This window comes from Orycteropus afer, unplaced genomic scaffold (genome assembly GCF_000298275.1).
Source record: "Orycteropus afer afer isolate SDZICR_OR568_19922 unplaced genomic scaffold, OryAfe1.0 scaffold00037, whole genome shotgun sequence".
In the NCBI taxonomy this organism is placed as follows: domain Eukaryota; kingdom Metazoa; phylum Chordata; class Mammalia; order Tubulidentata; family Orycteropodidae; genus Orycteropus; species Orycteropus afer.
In genome coordinates this window covers 12,942,682-12,961,778 of record NW_006921624.1, presented here as the reverse complement: position 1 = coordinate 12,961,778, position 19,097 = coordinate 12,942,682, and the positions used below count along the sequence as shown (strand labels likewise).

General features: G+C 48.5%; 1 protein-coding gene across 1 annotated transcript in view; it reads left to right on the top strand.

Annotated features, from left to right (window-relative positions):
* Positions 1–19,097, top strand: part of COL27A1 (collagen type XXVII alpha 1 chain) — a 160,553-nt gene that overhangs the window by 84,660 nt on the left and 56,796 nt on the right. Inside the window, exons 22-27 of the mRNA XM_007936759.1 lie at positions 1,358–1,402; positions 2,768–2,821; positions 4,967–5,011; positions 13,549–13,602; positions 15,412–15,465; positions 15,674–15,727. Of these exons, the coding sequence (XP_007934950.1) occupies positions 1,358–1,402; positions 2,768–2,821; positions 4,967–5,011; positions 13,549–13,602; positions 15,412–15,465; positions 15,674–15,727 (306 nt within the window). The remainder of the gene's footprint in view (positions 1–1,357; positions 1,403–2,767; positions 2,822–4,966; positions 5,012–13,548; positions 13,603–15,411; positions 15,466–15,673; positions 15,728–19,097) is intronic.

The following is a 19,097-nucleotide window of genomic DNA, read 5'->3' as shown; positions in this document are numbered from 1 at the left end:
CCAGCCACTCCTCGGAAGGAAGGTTGGGCAATCCTACTTCTGTAGTGATACTGCCTCGGAAACCCAAGGAGGGGTTGCTGTGAGTCGGGGCCGACTCGACGGCACATAACAACAACAACAACAACAACTGCAAAGGGAAGGTTTGCTCCTTTATTCATGTGTGAGTGATGAAGGGGGTCGAGGGGTGGGATGCAGCCGTCCCTATGAGCCTATTGGAGCACCAGCTGGAGGGTTGTTGGGCATTCTGCCGGCGAGTGCCAGCTTGGGCTCCATGCATGTGGCCCTCCTTAGTGCGCCCTCCACCCTTACCTTGGCTCAGAGCCAAGGGCCACCCTGACACACAGCCCCAGAGAAGAGGCAGGAGGCTGGAAGTCACCATGACCACAGGCAGGCATCCTGCTGACATGGATCCCTTCTCAGGGCTGGTCCTCGGTCTGGTGGAATCTCAGCGCCTGAGCTAGGTCTGGGAGCCACCACATGAGGCCGTTTCCTGGAAGCTGGGGGAGAGGGGCGGGGGATTGGCTCCAGAGGGAGCCCCTCGGTCAAGCCTGGCATGCCAGAAGGGGCCAGTTTGGAGGCTGCCTGGGCCTGCGGGAGAGTCTGAAAAGTCCTTGTGGTCCAGAAGCAGGAAGGGGGCTGGGAGGAGGGAAAAAGCATCAGTCACGTGTGTCTGTTTGCACCACATGGCAACTCGAGAGAGCCCTTTATACAGCGCTAGCTGGTGTCCTTATCAGGTCATTCATTCACTCACTCATTCATTCTCATACTCATTCATTTCTCCCCTCTCTCCTGGGCTCCTCCCTTTTCTCCCTTCACCAAACACCCACTAGGCACTCTACACATGTGCCATCCTAAGCGATGCTTGGGCAGTGGTTTCAAAAAAGGAGTTAAGTCCTCACCGCTGTCCTCTAGCAACTCAGCTTAAGCCAGTCATTATATTTCAGGCTGATCTTGTGCACTTGACACCATTTTACAGATGGGGAAACTGAGGCACATCGAGGCTAAGGTCTGCCAGGGGGTAAATGGCAGAGGACAGCCCATATCTTGGAGCTGCAGGCTGAGGCTTCATTCCCCACAGCACACAATGGGGCTTTACTTTCCTGCCTGCACTGCTATGAAACTATGCCTGTGACATTCAGATGATACTGGGCCTTGTTTGCTCGGAAACCATTGTGTGGGCTGGCCTCTGGCCATGACCACAGAGCCTCTGCCCTGGGTTCTGTGGTGCCCCATTTCTCTTTGTCCAGGAGGGACTCTCCTCTGTCCACTCCTTTCCCTTCTTACAGGATAAATCCTCTGAGAACCCACTGGATTAACTTTTTCCCTTTTTCCTCTCTCCTGTCTTCCCTGACTCCAGGGAGATGAGGGACCCATGGGGCCACCAGGGGCCCCTGGCTTGGAGGTAAGTAGTGCTGGCCTGGATGAGGTGGGATTTGTCAGAGCTGAGCTAGCTATGGGCAGGCGGGGCAGCACCCCGTGGGTCCTGCTGGACAGAAGTCATTGGGGAGGACAGGGGGCCATGGGGCCAGCCAGAGAGAAGACTAGGACAGACTCCAAAGAACAGTGACAAGAGGCAGCACTATATGCCAAGTGCTTTGAGCCCATGTTCCCCTTTGATTCTCCTACGACAAGCACCACTTTCTTAGTTTCATGAGCAAGGGGGAAAATGAGGTTCAAAGAATGGGAGTGTTTATGCCCTGCCTGGAACCCAAGCCTGCATCCTCTCTACTGCTCTGAGCAGCTTTTTGGAAGCCACATGTCCCAGCCCCACCTTCTACATAAACCCCCAAAACGTGTATAACCCAGTGGTTCTTGAATTTTGGGGTCAGGGCCTCTTTACACTCTTCAAAGTTACTCAAGATTTCAAAGTGCTTTAGTCTATGAGTTACAGCTATGGATAGTTAGTATATTGGTCATTAAAACTGAGAAGTTTTAAAAATATTTATCCATGAATTCATTTAAAATTAATAATGAGCTGGGAGCTCTGGTGGCATAGTGCCTCAGGCATTTGACTGCTAACCGGAAGGATGGAGGTTCAAACCCATCAGCCACTCCTCGGAAGGCAGACTGGGCAACCTACTTCCACTGTGATACCCAAGGAGGGGTTGCTCTGAATTGGATCTGACTGGATAGCAGTTTTTTTTTTTTTTTTTAGTGAGCTATTTCATGTTAAAGTAATATTGTTATGGAAAACAGCTATAGTTTCCAAAGCAAAATAATTGAGTGAAAATAGTGGCACTTTTTTTTTTTTAACCATTACTGCAAATCCCTTTAAAGTCTGGCTTAATAGAAGACAGCTGGATTCTAACATCTGCTTCTTCATTCTGTCTGTTGTGGTATCTCACATCATGTAGCTTCTGGAAACCTCCATTTATGCTCGTGAGAGGAGAATGGCAATGGCAAATGACATTCTAATATTATTATGAAAATGGTTTTGACCTCATGAGCCCCTGAAAGGGCCTCAGGGACACCCAGGGGTCCCCAGACCACACTCTCATCTTGCCCTAACCCCCTCCTTTCCCTTGCTCCTTGAAAGCAGGTGTCATTACCATTTACAAATGAGGAGACCAGTGCAGGGAGGGGACCTTCCTGAGTTCACACAACTGGAGACTCCCTTTTGCATCCGCAACCCAGCTGTCTGCCTGGTGACTTTGTGGCCCTTCCCTGCCAATGGCTACCCTATTCCAGGTGCTTGGAGCCCCTGGGACTCCAGCAATGCCCAGTGCCTCCCACTCTCTCTCTTTCTCTCTCTCTCTCTCTGTTGCAGGGTCAACTCGGCAGGAAGGGCTTTCCTGGGAGGCCTGGCCCAGACGGCCTGAAGGTGAGGGCACCTGGGAATGCATGTTGGGCTTAGCCTAGAGGAGGCTGGGCTGGGGAGGGGGTGAGACAAAGCCTCAGGAAGGCAAGAGAGGGGAGCAACAATCAGGGCCCCAGGACAAGGCCCAAGTCCCATGGCCAGTTGTGAAAAGGAGGTGGAAAGGGTCCTGATTTGTCACAAAGTGTCTGTAACAGAGAGAAAATGGACGTTTATAACAGAGGGGAAAATGCTCCAACAGTGGGTTGTGGTTCAAGCAATGAGATAGGGTGCAGCCATCAAAAATGGTCCTACAGAATGTGTAGGAGACAGGAAGGAGCAGCGCAGATTATAAGATGGGGAGGAAACGATAAGGAGCCCTGGTGGTGCCGTGGTTAAACGCTTGGTGCTAACCTAAAGGTTGGCGGGTTTGAACTCACTGGCTGCTCTGTGAGAGAAAGATGTGGCAGCCTGTAAAGATGACAGACTTGGAAACGCTACGGGGCAATTCCACTGTGTCCTCTAGGGGTGCTATGAGTCAGAATGAATTTATAGCAACAGGTTTGTTTTTGGTTAAAGGTGAGTGTGCTGCAGGGCTGGGGAGGTGTCATGCCCCTCTGTGCACAGGTCAGAGGCTAGAATTTTGAAGACAGGATTACAGGAGATTTTTATTTTCTTCTCTGGGTCTCTATATTTTCCCCATTATGTACAATATATATGTATTCCCTTTTTAAAATTAGTTCATTGTAGTAAAAAAAAAATAACATATCATTTGACAATTCCTTGTTTTTTATATTTTTATATTGTCAGTGACATTGATACCATTCATCATGTTGTCCAACAATCACCACTATCCATTTCCAAATTATTCCACCAATATGTATTAGTTTTTCTTTCTTCTGGTTTAAGTTATCAAAAGAGAACTGCCCTGGGGTGGGAGAAGAATGGTCCTCACCACCCAGACAGTTAATGGTTTTCCAAAGATTCCCTTGGAGGGGCTGGATATTCCCAGCCTGCCTGGGCAGGGATTGTTGGGCCAAGTTTTCAGATGGGCAAACCCCCAGAGGGTTAGGGCAGAGGCAGGGGAAGCCCAGGTCTCCTGATCCCCTAGCTCAGAGCTCGCTTCCTCGCCCTTCAGGAAAACAGCCTATCTATCAGTCCTGGTCCCTCTGGTTTTTGTGAGTGTGAGCTCTGGGGTGGGGCTTGTGGGCAGGCCGACACTCTGACTGACTGGGATTGCAATGAGCCACATCCATTTTTGAGCCAAAGGGTTGTGGAAAACTCCCGGCCAGTCCGAGCCCATGTCTTGCCCTCTGAGGTCTTGGCCTTGCTTCCCCAGACACCAGCTGGGTTTCTGTGGCAAGGACAGTGACAAGTTCTGGGCGGATTTATCCCATCGCCTTATCCCATGGCCTGCCACCTCTCCGTGTCACTCTGATTTGGTTACACTGGTCCCTGTCCCTCATTTTCAGAGGCTTCAATGACCCAAAGGGGCAGCCTTCTCCCCCTCTGAGCTGCCTCAATACACAGGAGCCACCCTTGCATGGGAGGAACCAATAGACAAGGCCATGATAGGATACTCGGCATGAGAGCGACAGATAGCTGTGAACACAAACAGGCTGCTCTATGTCATAGCTGGGGAAACTAAGCCCACCCAGCTCAGAGACAGACTCATGAAGAGTCTGCCCCAAGAGCTGGTGGCAGAGCTCAGCTGGGTTGGGGTCTTGGACCCCTCATTTCCCTGCTCTTCCTTGCAGTGGACAGCATAGTGCAGTGGGAAAGGAATTTAAATCAGTCAGACCAAGGTTCAAGTTGAGCCCTACCTCTAGTTCACTGTGTGACCTTGGGCAGGCCGCTTTACCTTCCTTGGCCTCAATTTCCATGTCTACTAGATGCAATAGGTTACTAAGGGCCCAGATGATATATAAGCATCAGGGTATTCAGCAATCTGCCAGTGGTCACTCAGAAGGAATGGGTGACTAAGTTCATCCTGGGGCCAGTGGTGCTGTCTGACCAAGTGTCCCTTTGTCCTTGCTGTTTGTTTGGGGTCACCAAGACTAGACTTTGTTCATGAAGTTCTTGGATCATCCTCACCAGTGGGACAAAGACCAATAGCATGTAGAGTTCCCAGGAGGTCTAGACCAAGTGACCCTCCTCCTTGTTTCTTTGCAGGGAGAGCCAGGGAATCCTGGACGGCCCGGGCCTGTGGGCGAGCTGGTAAGTCTCTGAACAATATGACTTCATTTATTGAGCACTTACTGTGTGCCAAGCCCTGTGTTAAGCATTACAGCTGCTCAGGTTGGTCTACTTATTTTTCCTCTTTCATTGATGTGAGCACTGAGTCCCAGAGAGGTGAAGTCACTGAATGAGAAAGCCATTGTCCAAGCCCTAACCGTGCAGATGTTTTTGGTGCATTGACCCAGTGAGGTTACGTGGTTTCGCTCCCAGAGCTTTAAAACTGAAAGAGCCCTGAATGATCTTTGCAAGTGCTCCCCTTGGCGTACAGATGCAGAGCCAAAATTTAGAGAAGTGTAGCCACTTGCTCTTGATCCAGGCATCCTTAAATTACACAGAGAATGAAATTCAAACCAGTGGCTCTGGCCAGTGGGAAGCCGGGCCAAGTCTGAAGAGTAGAAGAGGTTGTAAAAGAGGAGGTTTGAGGTCTCGCTTTTCAGTTATCAAAGTGCCAGGGCCCCGGGTGCTGGACAGAGCCTGAGTGCTGAGGAGACTGCCAGCTTCAGTCCCTTTTCCCAGGCCTCGGTGGCTCCTGAAGTGTGGAAGGTAGCACTCTCTCCCACTCCTTTAATGAAGAATCCCCACTCCCACCCACTCCAGAACCTTGGAGGGACTGTCTCAGGCAGAAAGAAGGATGATGCTGAGGACCCAGAAGAATGTGGCTGAGCTGTGAAGCGCCATCGGTGGCGTGAGAGGCGCACACGATGGGCTTCCTCACCAGGCCTGAAACATCTGTTGGGGGAAGAGAGGAAGTAAGGCAGAAGGAGACTTAGACTTTTGAAATCCTTCCAGTGTCATTCGAGCGCATTCTGTGGGAAGCCCGGGAGTTTGGAAGGGCTGCCACAGCCTGCATATGTTTCCTGATTGGGAAAGAAAAGGCAATATGATCAGAAAATTCAATTTCATAGTTATGCTGGCAGTAGGGCCCTGGGGAAATGGTTGCTCAGAACCCTAGAATGTCAGGCCACAGGGTACCTGTTGTTCAGAGCTGTCAAGTCAGTCCCAACTCAGTGACCCTACGGACAGTGGGAGAGAACGCTGTGCATTACTCTTTGAGCCCACTGTTGCTGCCACTGTGTCAGTCCATCCCATTGAGGGTCTTCCTCTATTTTGCTGACACTGCTTTACCAAGCATGGTGTCCTTCTCAAGGTATTGTCCCTCCTGATAACACGTCCAGAGTAAATGAGACAAGGTCTCACCACCTTTGCTTCTAAGGGGCGTCCTGGCTGGACTTCTTCTAAGACAGATTTGTTTGTTCTTCTGAGAGTCCATGGTATATTCAATATGCTTTGCCAAAGAGTCACTGAGAATTTCTTTATCCAGAGGCTTCTACTTCTTTTTGTGCTTTGGACCCCTTTGAAGTCCACAGATGCCTTTTCATAATAGAGTTTTTAAATGCCTAAGATAAAAAGCAAGAGATTACCAAGGGTAGCAATTACACTGAAATATAATTATGAAACGATGTCAAAATGTTATATACTCATATGTATGCTTCTTTACTAATACCTTAATCAATGAGATCCACTCATCTGTCAATTGATCGTACTGTGCTGGATTGTGCGTTGCTGGGATGCTGGAAGCTATACCACCAATATTTCAGATACTAGCAAGGTCACCCATGGTGGGCAGATTCCAGCGGAGTTTCCAGACTTAAGAAATACTGGGAAGAAGGACCTGGTGATCTATTTCCGAAAAAATGAGGCAGGAAAAACTTCATGGATAAGAGCAGAACATTGTTTGGCATCGTGCCAGAAGATGAGTCCCTTAAATTGGAAGACACTCAAATTCGACTAGGCAAGAGCTGCCTCTTCAAAGTGGAGTTGACCTTAATGATGTGGATGGAGTAAAGCTTTCAGAACCTTTGTTTGCTGATGTGGCATGACTCAAAATGAGAAGAAATAACTACAAACATCCATTAATAATTAGAACATGGAGGAACACGGAGTGTACTAAGTATAAATCTAGGAAAATTGGAAGTTATCAAAAATGAAATGGAATGCTTACACATCCGTATCCTAGGCGTTAGTGAACTAAAGTGGTCTGGTATTGGCCATTTTGAATCAGATAGTTATATGGCGTACTACACTGGGAATGACAAATTGAAGAGGAACGGCAGCGCATTCTTGTCAAAAAGAACATTTTAAGATTTATCCTGAAATCCATCAATGTCAGTGATGGGATAACATCCATACATTTACAAGGCAGATGAGTTAATAGGACTATCACTCAAATTTATGCACCGACTACTAATGCCAAAGATGAAGTAATTGAAGATTTTCACTAGCTTCTGCAGTCTGAAATTGATCAAACATGCACTCAAGATGTATTGATAATTACTGGTGATTGGAATGCAAATGTTGGATATGCAGAAAAAGGATCAGTAGTTGGAAAACATGGCTTTGATGATAGAAATGATGCTGGAGATTGCATGGTAGAATTTTGCAAGACCAATGACTTATTTTCTGCAGATGCCTTTTATCAATAACATAAACAGTGACTGTACACATAGACCTCACCAGATGGAATACATAAGAATCAAATCCAGTACATCTGGAAGGAGATGATGGAGAAGCTCACTATCATCAGTCAGAACAAGGCCAGGGACCAACTGCGGAACAGACTATCCGTTGTTCATAGGCAAGTTCAAGTTGAAGGTGAAGAAAATTAAAACAAGTCCTCAAAGTACAACCTTGAATATATCCCACCTGAATTTAGAGACCATCTCAAGAGTAGATTTGATGCATTGAACACTAATGACCAAAGACCAGACAAACTGTGGGATGACATCAAGGACATCATATATGAAGAAAGAAAAAGGTCATTAAAAAGATAGGAAAGGAAGAAAAGACCAAAATAGATGTCAGAAGAGACTCTGAAATTTGTTCTTGAATTTGGAATAGCTAAAGTGAACAGAGATGTGATGATATAAAAGAGCTGAACAGAAGATTTCAAAGAGTGGCTCAAGAATATAAAGTAAAATATTAAAATGTAATGTTCAAAGACCTGGAGTTAGAACAGCAAAAGGGAAGAACATGCTTGGCATTTCTCAAGCTGAAAAAACTGAAGACAAAATTCGAGTTGTAACACTGATGGATTTTATGGGCAAAAAATTGAACAACAAAGGAAGCATCAAAAGAAGATGGAAAGAATACACAGAGTCACTGTACCAAAAAAGAACTGGTCAATGTTCAGCCAATTCAGGAGGCAGCATATGGTCAAGAAACGATAGTACTGAAGGAAGAAGTCTGAACTACACTGAAGACGTTGTTAAAAAACAAACCCAAACCAAATCCACTGCCAAAGGCTCCAGGAATTGATGAAATGCCCATTGAGATGTTTCAATAAACAGATGCAATGCTGGAAGCACTCATTCATTTATACCAAGATATCTGGAAGACAGCTACCTGGCCAACCGACTGGAAGAGATCCATGTTTGTGCCCATTCCAAAGAAAGGTGATCCCACAGAATGCAGAAATTATCAAACAATATCATTAATATCACATCCAAGTAAAGTTTTGCTGAAGATAGTTAAAAAATGGTGGCAGCAGTATGTTGACAGAGAATTGCCAGAAATTCAAGCTGGATTCAAAACAGTACATGGAATGAGGGATATCATTGCTGATGTCAGATAAATCTTGGCTGAGAGCAAATACCAGAAAGATGTTTACCCATGTTTTGTTGACTATGCAAGGCATTTGACTATGCGGATCACAATAAATTATGGATAACATTTGGAAGAATGGGAATTCCAGAACACTTAATTGTGCTCATGTGGAACCAGTACCTAGACCAAGAGGCAGTTTGAATAGAATAAGGGGATATTGCATGGTTTAAAATCACGAAAGGTGAGTGTCAGGGTTGTATCCTTTCACCACACTTATTCAATCTGTATGCTGAGCACGTAATCCATGCAGCTGGACTATATAAAGAAGAACATCAGGATTGGAGGAAGATTTATTAAGAACTTGATATGCAGATGACACAACCTTGCTTGCTGAAAGTGAAGATGACTTGAAGCACTTACTTACAAAGATCAAAGACTCCAGCTTTCAGTATGTATTACATCTCAACATGATGCAAAACTCCTCGTAACTGGACCAATAAGCAACATCATGATAAATGGAGAAAACATCGAAGTTGTTAAGGATTTATTTTATTTGGATCTACAATCAATGCCCATGGAAGCAGCAGTCAAGAAATCAAATGATGCATTGGGCAAATCTGTTGCAAAAGACTTCTTTGAGGTATTAAAAAGCAAAGATGTCACATTGGAAACTAGGATGCCCCTGACACAAGTCATGGTATTGTCAATCATGTCATGGGCTTGCAAAAGCTGGACATTAAATAAGGAAGACCAAAGAAAATTTGATGCATTTGAAATATGGTGTTGGGAAAGAATATTGAATGTGCCATGGACTGTCAAAGAACAAACAAATCTGTCTTAGAAGAAATATAGCCAGAGTGCTCCTTAGAAGCTGAGATGGAGATACTGAGTCTCATGTACTTTGGACATGTTATCAGGAGGGGACTATTCCCTGGAGAAGGACATAGTGGTAAAGTAGAGGATCAGCGAAAAAGGGGACAACTCTCAATGAGATGGACTGACACAGTGGCTGCAGTGACAGTCTGGAGCATAGCAATGATTGTGAGCCTGGTGCGGGCCTGGGCAGAGTGTCATTCTTTTGTTCATAGGGTCACTGTGAGTCGGAACCAACTTGACAGCACCTAACAACATTCAGTGGGTCTAGTAACTAATTTTGAGGAGATGGCAAGTCTTAATGATAACTCTGCAACAACGATTGGAGTGTGATATATAAAATATCTGTGACAAAGTCACAATACTGATTATATCACTGTGATTTGTTGCCTCAACTCATATTTGAAGAAAACACTAAATTTCAATTACAGGTTCATGAAATTTAAAGTTGTCATTTTCCCATTCAAGTTCACAGACCCCTTATTCCATCCCTGGAGACTTCCATGGGCCCCAGGGAACAACTCCTAGCTAGGTTCTAGTCCACATTGGCCATCTGAGGTTCATGGAGAGCAATCTTGATTAGATGAGTGGGCTGGGCTGTGGGGGAGCTGAAACCAGGAAGGTCAGCCCCCCACTTGTCACCAGAGCTCCCAGCCACCTTGGACCATAGTAAGAAAGAGAGACCTGTGTGAGTTGTGAGACAGAACTGGAGCCCTGTGACTGCTGCAAGGCCTGTTGGCTCACCACGCCAGCAGTTCTCACGGCCCCCTCTCCGTGTGGTCGTGAGGAAGAGGCAGCCACTTCCTGTTCATGTCAGAATCATGACAGAGGAGGGAGCCCTAGGAAAGAGTTGCAAAGCTCATGTCACAGGACCTGCTTATCATAGTAACAGCTATGTTTATTGGGCACCTGTTAGATACCAGGCTCTGTGCCAACATCTTATACACTTTCACCTGCAATTCCCCCCAACAACCCTACGGCCGTAGGTATTATTATCCCCTTTTGCAAATGAGGAAACTGAGGCTCTGAGCAGTTAAGTAAGCTACTGGGTAGCTGTCAGAGCTAAGAATGACACTTAGGTCTCAGGATTCCCAAGCCCACGCTATCCACCTACCCAGGAGGGGCTAGAAACTTGACTTCTTCAAACCTTTGCATCTGTCCAGCTCGTGGGAGAGCAGGCTGCTTGCTAGGCCCTGTCCTAGGTGCTGGGGATGCAGGTTGGTTACAAGTCATGCGCCTTCATGAAGCTCTGTCCAGCAGGGAAGCCAGGCATACAGACACTTAAACCTGAGAAGTCTTGTCCCCGTGAGGGTCCATGATCATCTTGTTCTCAGTTGCACCTCAGTGCCTAGCAGAATGGTCTGTGCAAGAAAGAAGGGAGAGAGAGAGAGAGGCTCTCATAGCAAACAGTGGCCCTGGAACGAGGTCACTGTGCAGACCAGGCCAGTCTCTTCTAAATCAGATCCTTCCTGTGCAGTGCCTGCTGCAGGTGGCCTGCTGCCTCCTCCCCTATGCCCCCTTGCCAGCCCCAAAGGAGCCAACTGTGCCCATAGTGGCTTTCAGAGCCACTTCTCCTCCCACCTTGCCAGGTGGAAGCCCTGGCCCTCAGCCTCGGCTCCGCCCACAGGAGGCCTGCCAGGATGTTCTGGGACAGTGCCCCAAGGGGGTCCCAGTGTGAGGGGCGGGGAACCGGGCACTCGCTGTATGGCCCTTATTCATTAGGGTCCTGTTTGGCTTCTTGTTTGAGGTTTATGACCTGCCTGCCTTCCAGTACCCAACAACTCATAAATTGGAAGTAGCTATGAAATTTTTGTTTCTCCGGGCCAGTCAGGCAGAGGCCTCCTAACAGAGTGATTCTTATTCCCTTCATTTGGTGTCCTCTAAATGTGCTACTGCTCTTTGTGAGCTCAGCCCTCTGTCTTAACCCTGTGCCCTTTTAAAATAAATGTAGGGTGGGATGGGAGGGAGCTAACACTTAGGGAGTGCCTACATGTGCCACGTGTTACCTAGAATCTTCCAAACAAGCCCTGGAGGTAGGGACTTTGATCTTCCCCATTCTGCAGATAACATTCAGAGAGGCTCTGAGAGTTTGCATGACAACAGCACAGATAAAGTGCCAGACAAAGGACTTGGCACACAGTAAACCCAAAACCAAACACCCTGCCATCGAGTTGATTCTAACTCATAGCGACCCCCATAGTGTTTCCAAGGCTGTACATTTTTATGGAAGCAGACTGCCTCATCTTTGTTCTGCAGAATAGTTGGCAGTTCAAACCACTGACCTTTTGGTTAGCAGCCAAATGTCTTACCCACTGTACCACCAAGGCTCCTTTGACACATAGTAAGTGCTCAGTAAATCTTAGCCATGATTCTTAACATTGCAATCATCTTTAAAATGTTCCTATTTATTATTGTAAGATAACTTAGTTATTCTCTGTCACATAGGAGCCATGACTTCATACCCTGTACCATACCCTTCACTCATATACTTCACCCCTGAAGGGTCTCCAGGCCTAGGGAGGCAGGTTCAGGCAGAGGATCCCCCATGTGTGGCGGTGGTGCCAGGTGCTAGGGAGATCTGTGCCCTGTACACAGCCACACACTCTGGAGGCGTCTGGGTGGAGGGGAAGGTGCACAGAGCAGAGTTGACGTCCCAGGCTGCAGCCCAGGCACACACAGTTCTGGCCTAAAGGACCATTTAAAAACTGTCTCTTGGATTACAAAATATCAGTCCCTTTGGAATTGATTGGCATCTCCTCACCCTGAGTTGACTGGCAGGTGGGCCGGCATGACCTCCTGAGTCCATAACTTCGGGCTTATTTCCTTCCATGCAGACCCACTGCCCTGCTCTTCTCTGGCCAGATTTTAGGCACTGGAGGTAGATTTTGCAGGAAAGTTCTACTCATCCCTCACCAAAACAAACCAAACCAAACTCACTGCTGTCGAGTCGGATCCGACTCATAGCGACCCCTCCTTGGGTTTCCAAGGCGGTATCACTACAGAAGTAGATTGCCCAACCTTCCTTCTGAGGAGTGGCTGGTGGGTTTGAACCACCAGTCTTTTGGCTAGCAATCAGATGCCTTAGGCACTGTGCCACCAGAGCTCCTACTCATCCCTCAGTCTTTCTTAATTCTCCTAGAAATTCTTGGCTGCAAATCTGGCTTCTGCCCAAGCCCCTGCTACCCCTGAACTACACGGGAACTCCTCCGATGGGGTTCTCCTTCATAGGGATGAGATTAGGGCCTGAATAAGAAACTGGGAGCCGTGACTTCTGGGCCTGCTGTCCTCGGTGACTGCTCTGGCCGTTTCACCCTTGCTGTCTCTGTGTGTGTTTGCCTGCTCAGAAGGACACAGCAAGGCCTGCAGCCACCTGGGAGAGACCCTGGAACACAGAGGCAACTTAACACCCACTGGAGTTAAAAAGAGCCACAGGAACCACATTGCGTGTGCATGAGTGTGCATGTGTGTGTGTGTGTGGTGCGTGTGTGTGTCCTTTCAGAGACAAGAGAGGAAGCGTTTCAGAAGACAGAAAAAGGCCTCCGCTTCCCAGATTTCAATCGGGCCTCTTGGCGGAAGCTCTTAGGCTGTTTATTCCAGCCAGCGGGTTTGTTTCTGTCTTTGAAACAGCCCCAAGGCCCCAAAAGATGGGGACAGATTTCTCACAGGCAGGCTTCTTCCCAGCACAGCTTAGAGGCTGTCCTCCCACCCCTACCCTCTCTAGAAGTGGCCGCCTCCCAGCCTGCTCCTGGCACAGTAAGAATGTGTGGCGCTCCCAGGGATGCTGGCAGTGGCCCCACCACTTGGCTCCACAATCAGAACCATCTGGTGGAGTGAGGGAAGTGAGCACAGTGCCCAGAGAGAGGCAAGCTCTCTACAGTGGTAGCCCCACGCCGGCCGGATTACGGGGCATGGGGCTCGGGGCACTAGGGACATCAAGACTCAGAGGAAGAAAAATGCAAGCAAGTTGCCTTAGAGCTCGGTGCATCCCTGAACTCATGCTGTTTTCCCCTTACTCTTGCCTCCACAAATGTTCCTCACAGGGACTGCTGGGGTTCATTGGTCTGGTCGGGGAGCCAGGAATTGTGGGAGAAAAGGTAAGTCATACTGAGGGGAACAAATAAAGAAACAGAGCTTGTGTTTGCAGATGTTTAAAAGGTGAAGGGGGCAGTTGACTTGGGGGTGTTAGAGGAGTCCCCCCTGGCCTCTCTCCCCACTGCCTGGACGTTCCATACTTTCCAAGACCAAACTCCCCTTTCCCAGCATCCCTTGGGACTCCTGCCTTGCCCTCCTGTCTCCTCCCTCAGGCACTATTAGACTTTTATTTGACAACAGCTAATGCCAGGCTCCTTACAGCCACCCACTGGTACTCAGAGGTGGGCAGCAGGAGGGAGATACGGCTTCATCTTTTTAAGGAAAACACATCCTGAGGTTGTCTGGTTAATCTCCCCAACAGCTCCATTTTACAGATGAGAAAACGGAGGCACAGGTAGAGGAGTTAACTAGCTGCAGGTCACCCAGATAGTAAGTGGCAGATCTGAGATTTGAACCAGGTTCAATACCCAAGGCTACACTTTGCCCACTAAGCCACTCTGCTTCACATTGTTTGCAGCTCCAAGGCAGCCTGTGGCTTCCCAGCCGCCATGATGGGTACGATGGTAACGCTTTACTTTGTGTGGGCTCTTCCAGTTCCCAGAGCAGGGCCTCTAGGAGAGCCAATATTATTGCCCTTGGACAGATGGAGAAGCAGTCCAGAGAGAGGAGGCATCCACCCAAGTCTGGCTCCTCCTCCCTTTACAAGCTAGTCTTGTGCCTCAGTCCTCACTCCCTAAATCCCACACCTGATGGTCTTCTTCTGTATTTAACTTTTTATTTTGAAATAATTACAGCTTCACAGGAAGTTGCAAAAACTAGTGCAGAGAGATCTCATGTACTCTTCAACCAGTTTCCCCTGATGACAGATAGCCTCTTACATAACTATAGTTTACTGTGGAAATCAACATTGTCCCTACTGTTCCTTTGGCCAGATACATTCTTCCCACCCACCCATCCATCCCCCTTTTGGCCTAGATAACTCTTAATTGTCCTTCAGCTCAGTTCAAGCAACACTTCCTGAGGGAATCCTTCCCTGACCACCCCTGCGCCCAGGTGGGTCAATTCCCCTATCATCATGCCTCACTGCCCTTGCCCTTGGTGGTCCTTTGCATCTGTTTTGGTGGTTCCTATCTGTCTCACACTATGCTTTGTCCTCTCCATAGGAGGATGGTCTGTCTCTTTCTGTTCACCATTTTATCTTCAGGGTCTGGCATATAGTAGATGCTCAATAAACGTTTGCTGAATGTGCAGACACACACACACACAAAAACAGGGCGTCCCCAAAACAGAGCTAGGATTGGAAGCCAGAGTGCCTGTCTCCCAGCCGTAGCTCTTTCTGCTACACCTGCCATCTCTGTCCCATCCAACGGGATCAAGAGGGACTGATTCTTGTCCCCAGTTCTCCAGCGTCTCCTTGAGGTTTGGGCAGGGGGTGAGGCAGGCGAGGAAATGCCTTTAGTTGCCAGGTCCACTTTAGCCAGGCCAGCCCAGGGAATGCCAGTCCTAATGAGGACCACATGGTATGGGCCAGGATCAAAGGGGACCATGTAATTAGTGTATCCTTAATCAGGACTATCCTTGCCTCAGGGAGACCTACTGTGTGGCACACTGCCATGGGTGTGGAGGCCTCTCAGGACTTGTTTGAGGTCTTGGCTGGTGCTGAGTAAAATCCTAGATGCTCACTCCTCCTGCCCTGGGTGACCTTGGGCAAATCCCTGCCCCTCTTGGGGCTCTGGAAGGCCCCTCTGCACCCATCCCCCAGAGAGCCATCCTACAGCTATGACTTCCCTGAATTGCTGTCTCCATCACAGGGTGACCGGGGCATGACGGGACCCCCAGGTGCTCCTGGACCCAAGGGGTCGATGGTAAGGAGTAAGTCTGCATCCTCTTGCCCTCTCCTGCTGCAGCCGTACGGTGCTAGCTCGCTCCCCATCACCTGCCTCCTCACGCCCCAGACATTTAGGACGATGCTCTCCTTCTCCCTTTTGGGGCCTGCCTGCTGCCCTCGTGGACTGAAGGAGGAAGGGGCATCTTGAACAACTGACCCCTCCTTTTCCTTCTTTTTCTTGGTAGGGTCACCCTGGAATGCCAGGTGTTGTTGGGACCCCTGGAGAGCCTGGACCCCTGGTAAGCAATATTCCTTGTCCTAGTTACCTCATGCTGCTTTAACAGAAATATCCCAAGGGGGTGGCTCTGAAGAGCAGAAATTGATTTTCTCAGAGTTCTAGAGGCTAGAAGCCCAAATTAGGGTCTTGGCCTTGTCAATTTCTTCCTTGTGGGTACCCTTGGGGGTTCCTTGGTGGTCCTCGTGTGGTGTCTGTCTCCCTGACATGCGTGTGTCTCTGTTCTTTTTATAGCTCAGAAGTGATTAGATTTAGAATTTGCCCTATTGAGTGTGGTCTAATTAGCCAACAAAGAAACCCTTATTTGCAAATAGGATTCCATGCACAGGTACAGGGGTTATGATCCAACACATATTTTTTTGGGAGGACAGAATGCAATCTGTAACACCCTTGTGGTCCTTGAGCTCAAATCCACTGCTGCATCAGGGTTGGGAGTCCAGGCCTCAGAGTCAGACTTGAGTTTGAATCCTGGGTCCTGCACTCCCTGGCTGTATCATCCAGGGCAGGTCATGTAACTTCTCTGAGCCTGAAACTTGCTCACCTAGAAAATTATGATAGTGTGATCATGTGGGTTCAATGGAACAGTGCAGCTAATATTCCTTTCACATAGCAATGCTCGTTACCCAGGAGCATCTTGGTCATAAGCACCATTATTGCTTTTGTTCATTCATTCATTCATTTACTCAGTGAACACTAACCGTCTAGCATGTGGCTGGGGCAGCTCTAGATGTTGATGATGCAGCAGTGACCAACATAGGAGACATTTCCTGAACTTTGTGTTCCTGGCACGATTGGGGAGGGGGGCGCAAGGGAACCCAATAAATGAGAAACATGTGCTATGAGAAGACCAGGGAAGAAGGTGGGAAGTGCCGGGGACAATGGCCTGAGGGTCAGAGCCAAGGGACAGTGGGGGTCTTGGGCTTCAGGTGATGATGAAGGAGATAAGGATCTTCCTGTGGATCTCAAGGCAGAGTGCCAGGTGAAGCTAGAGAAGGGAGGAGGTGTAGCCAGGAGCACCGGGATTCTGGGGCACCTTCATTTCCCTCAAGGGTAACAGTGTGACGTGGAGGGTGGAGAGGAGTTGCTGTCATTTGTGCTCCTGCTGGTAGAGGATGAGGTCTGGGGAAGGGCACTCACTTGGTCCAAGAAAGAGGAGGAAATGGAGGGCTGGGCTTCAGAGAGTAGAAAGGGTGTGTGTGGGCAGGGACCAGCAGGGAAGACAGAGGTCTGGGGCAGCTTCAGGGGATGATGAGAGTTCAGGTTATCCAGGTCCCCTTCAAAGGCCAGACTGAGGAGCTCACTGGGGTCTGATGGAGGGAACAGGAGTTACTAGTGATGGTTAGAACCTGGGAAGTTCACAGAGACCAATTCTTTGTACCAGTTGGGGAAGCCAGGCCAGCTCAGAACCGCACATTTTCCTGCACACCTACTGTGTGCTGGGCATATGTCTGGTTCTTGGAGTGCAGAAATGAGAGGAAATAGATCTTTCTCTTAAGAGTCTCACTGTGGAGTGAGGGAGTCAGATAGAAGTACTCTGTCACCCATTAGCAGATGTTTATTGAGTAGCTACTGTGTCCCAGGCAGTAATAGATGCTGAAGAGAGATGTGGAGGAGACAAGAGCAGGGACGAGGAGTGGGGACACTAGTAACCACCATCCAGAGAAGGAGGTGCTCAGCACCAGGAGGACTGTCAGTACCCCACGATGTGGACAGCCTGTCCACCCCCACAAAGTTGAGGTAGAACGTTTTTATCGGCCAGAGTTTAGATCAGAAGCCAGCACTCTGAGCTCCCAATGACAAGTTTCCTCTCCTGTTCATGAAGAGAGGGAGAAGCTACATCTGGTCTGGAACTGCAGGGGCTAGAGACTTGGATGTGGGACTGCTGGGGACAGAAAGTAGGACCAACATTCTGGTGGGTGGGGCTTACATGGTGAACCAGACTCCCAGCCCATCCCGCCAAAAGGTGCTGTCCAGCACCCCCCCAGTGTCCCCAGGAACCTAGGCACCAGGGCCCAGCACGTGCTTCTGGAGCTGAATGGCCAAAGTCCAGCAGGGTGGGTGGTGCCAGAGTGCAGTCTGGGGACAAGGATGCTTGGAGTCCACTATCTCATTCTAGCCCCTGGGCCCAGGTGCTCAGTTTCCCTAGGTTCAGTCTCTCCATGTGTCCAGTGGGAGGAGGAAGGACAGGAAGAGTCATAGGAACACAGTGGAAGGCTAGTGGGAGATGTGGAAACTGTAATGGTAATGTCCTCTCCAGCACTAGAAGGAAGGTGCCGTCCTATGAAGCCTTCCCTAGGAAAGCCCTGTTACAGCCCTGCGGACAGCCCCCTGCCCAATTCCTCAGTCATATGACATGTTGTTGTTGTTGTTGTTGTTATGTGCCGTCGAGTCGGCCCCGACTCATAGCGACCCCTCCTTGGGTTTCCGAGGCAGTATCACTACGGAAGTAGGATTGCCCAACCTTCATATGACATTGCAGCTAAATACAGGCTTCGGTGTCTGATAGGCCTGTGCCAGGCTGAGACAATTCTCAGAACTTCCTCTCTGGCTCTCACTGTCTTAACTCAAGAAAGAACCTTCTCAGAGGACCTCAGTGCTTCCATCTGTTCAGTGGGTGAACGCTAGGACTTGGTGAGATCAGTCACTTGCTGCTTTCAGATCCCAAGATTGCAGTTGAACACCCTCATCGTTGACTGTTGGTCAATGGGGTTGATCCCTTGGACCTCTTAGGGTTCCTTCTGGTGAGCCAGCTGCTCCTAGTGCCCCGACAGAACAGAACAGCACAGAGGTCCAGAAAACCAACTTCAAAATCGGACATGTGTGAGTTCAAATCCTGAGTCCCCCACTTACTAGCCGTGTGATTGTTGGCAACATGGATAGCTTCTCTGAGCCTCAGTTTCCAGCGTCATTCTATCTTCGTTATGAGGTTTTTCTGAGAGAGAAATTATACAGGGCAAACTACCTGCATATGCTCAATGTTTAATGGTTGGTAGTCATTCCTGTTATTATTTGTTAGATATGACAATTGCCACTATGACCTGAAGGTCTATTAAAGTGGCTTCTCTGATACTTTTTACATCTGGTTGACATTTTCCCACTTTCCCACTCACAGTAACTCCCATGTTCTTCCACAGTCTGTTGAGCTCAGCCAGGACCGTTCTCCCATTATTTGGGGAAGGGGGGAGACTGAAGCTCTGGGATGTCCCCAGGGCACCCAGTGACCAGAGCTGGGTCTGTCATCCAGGTGTCCGGCCTCCTTCCCCCTTTTTTTTTTTAAATTTTATTTTTATTTGGGTGAAGATTTACAGAGTAAATTCACTTTCCATACAGCAGTTCACATATACTTTGTCTCATGTCATTGACCAAAATTTACA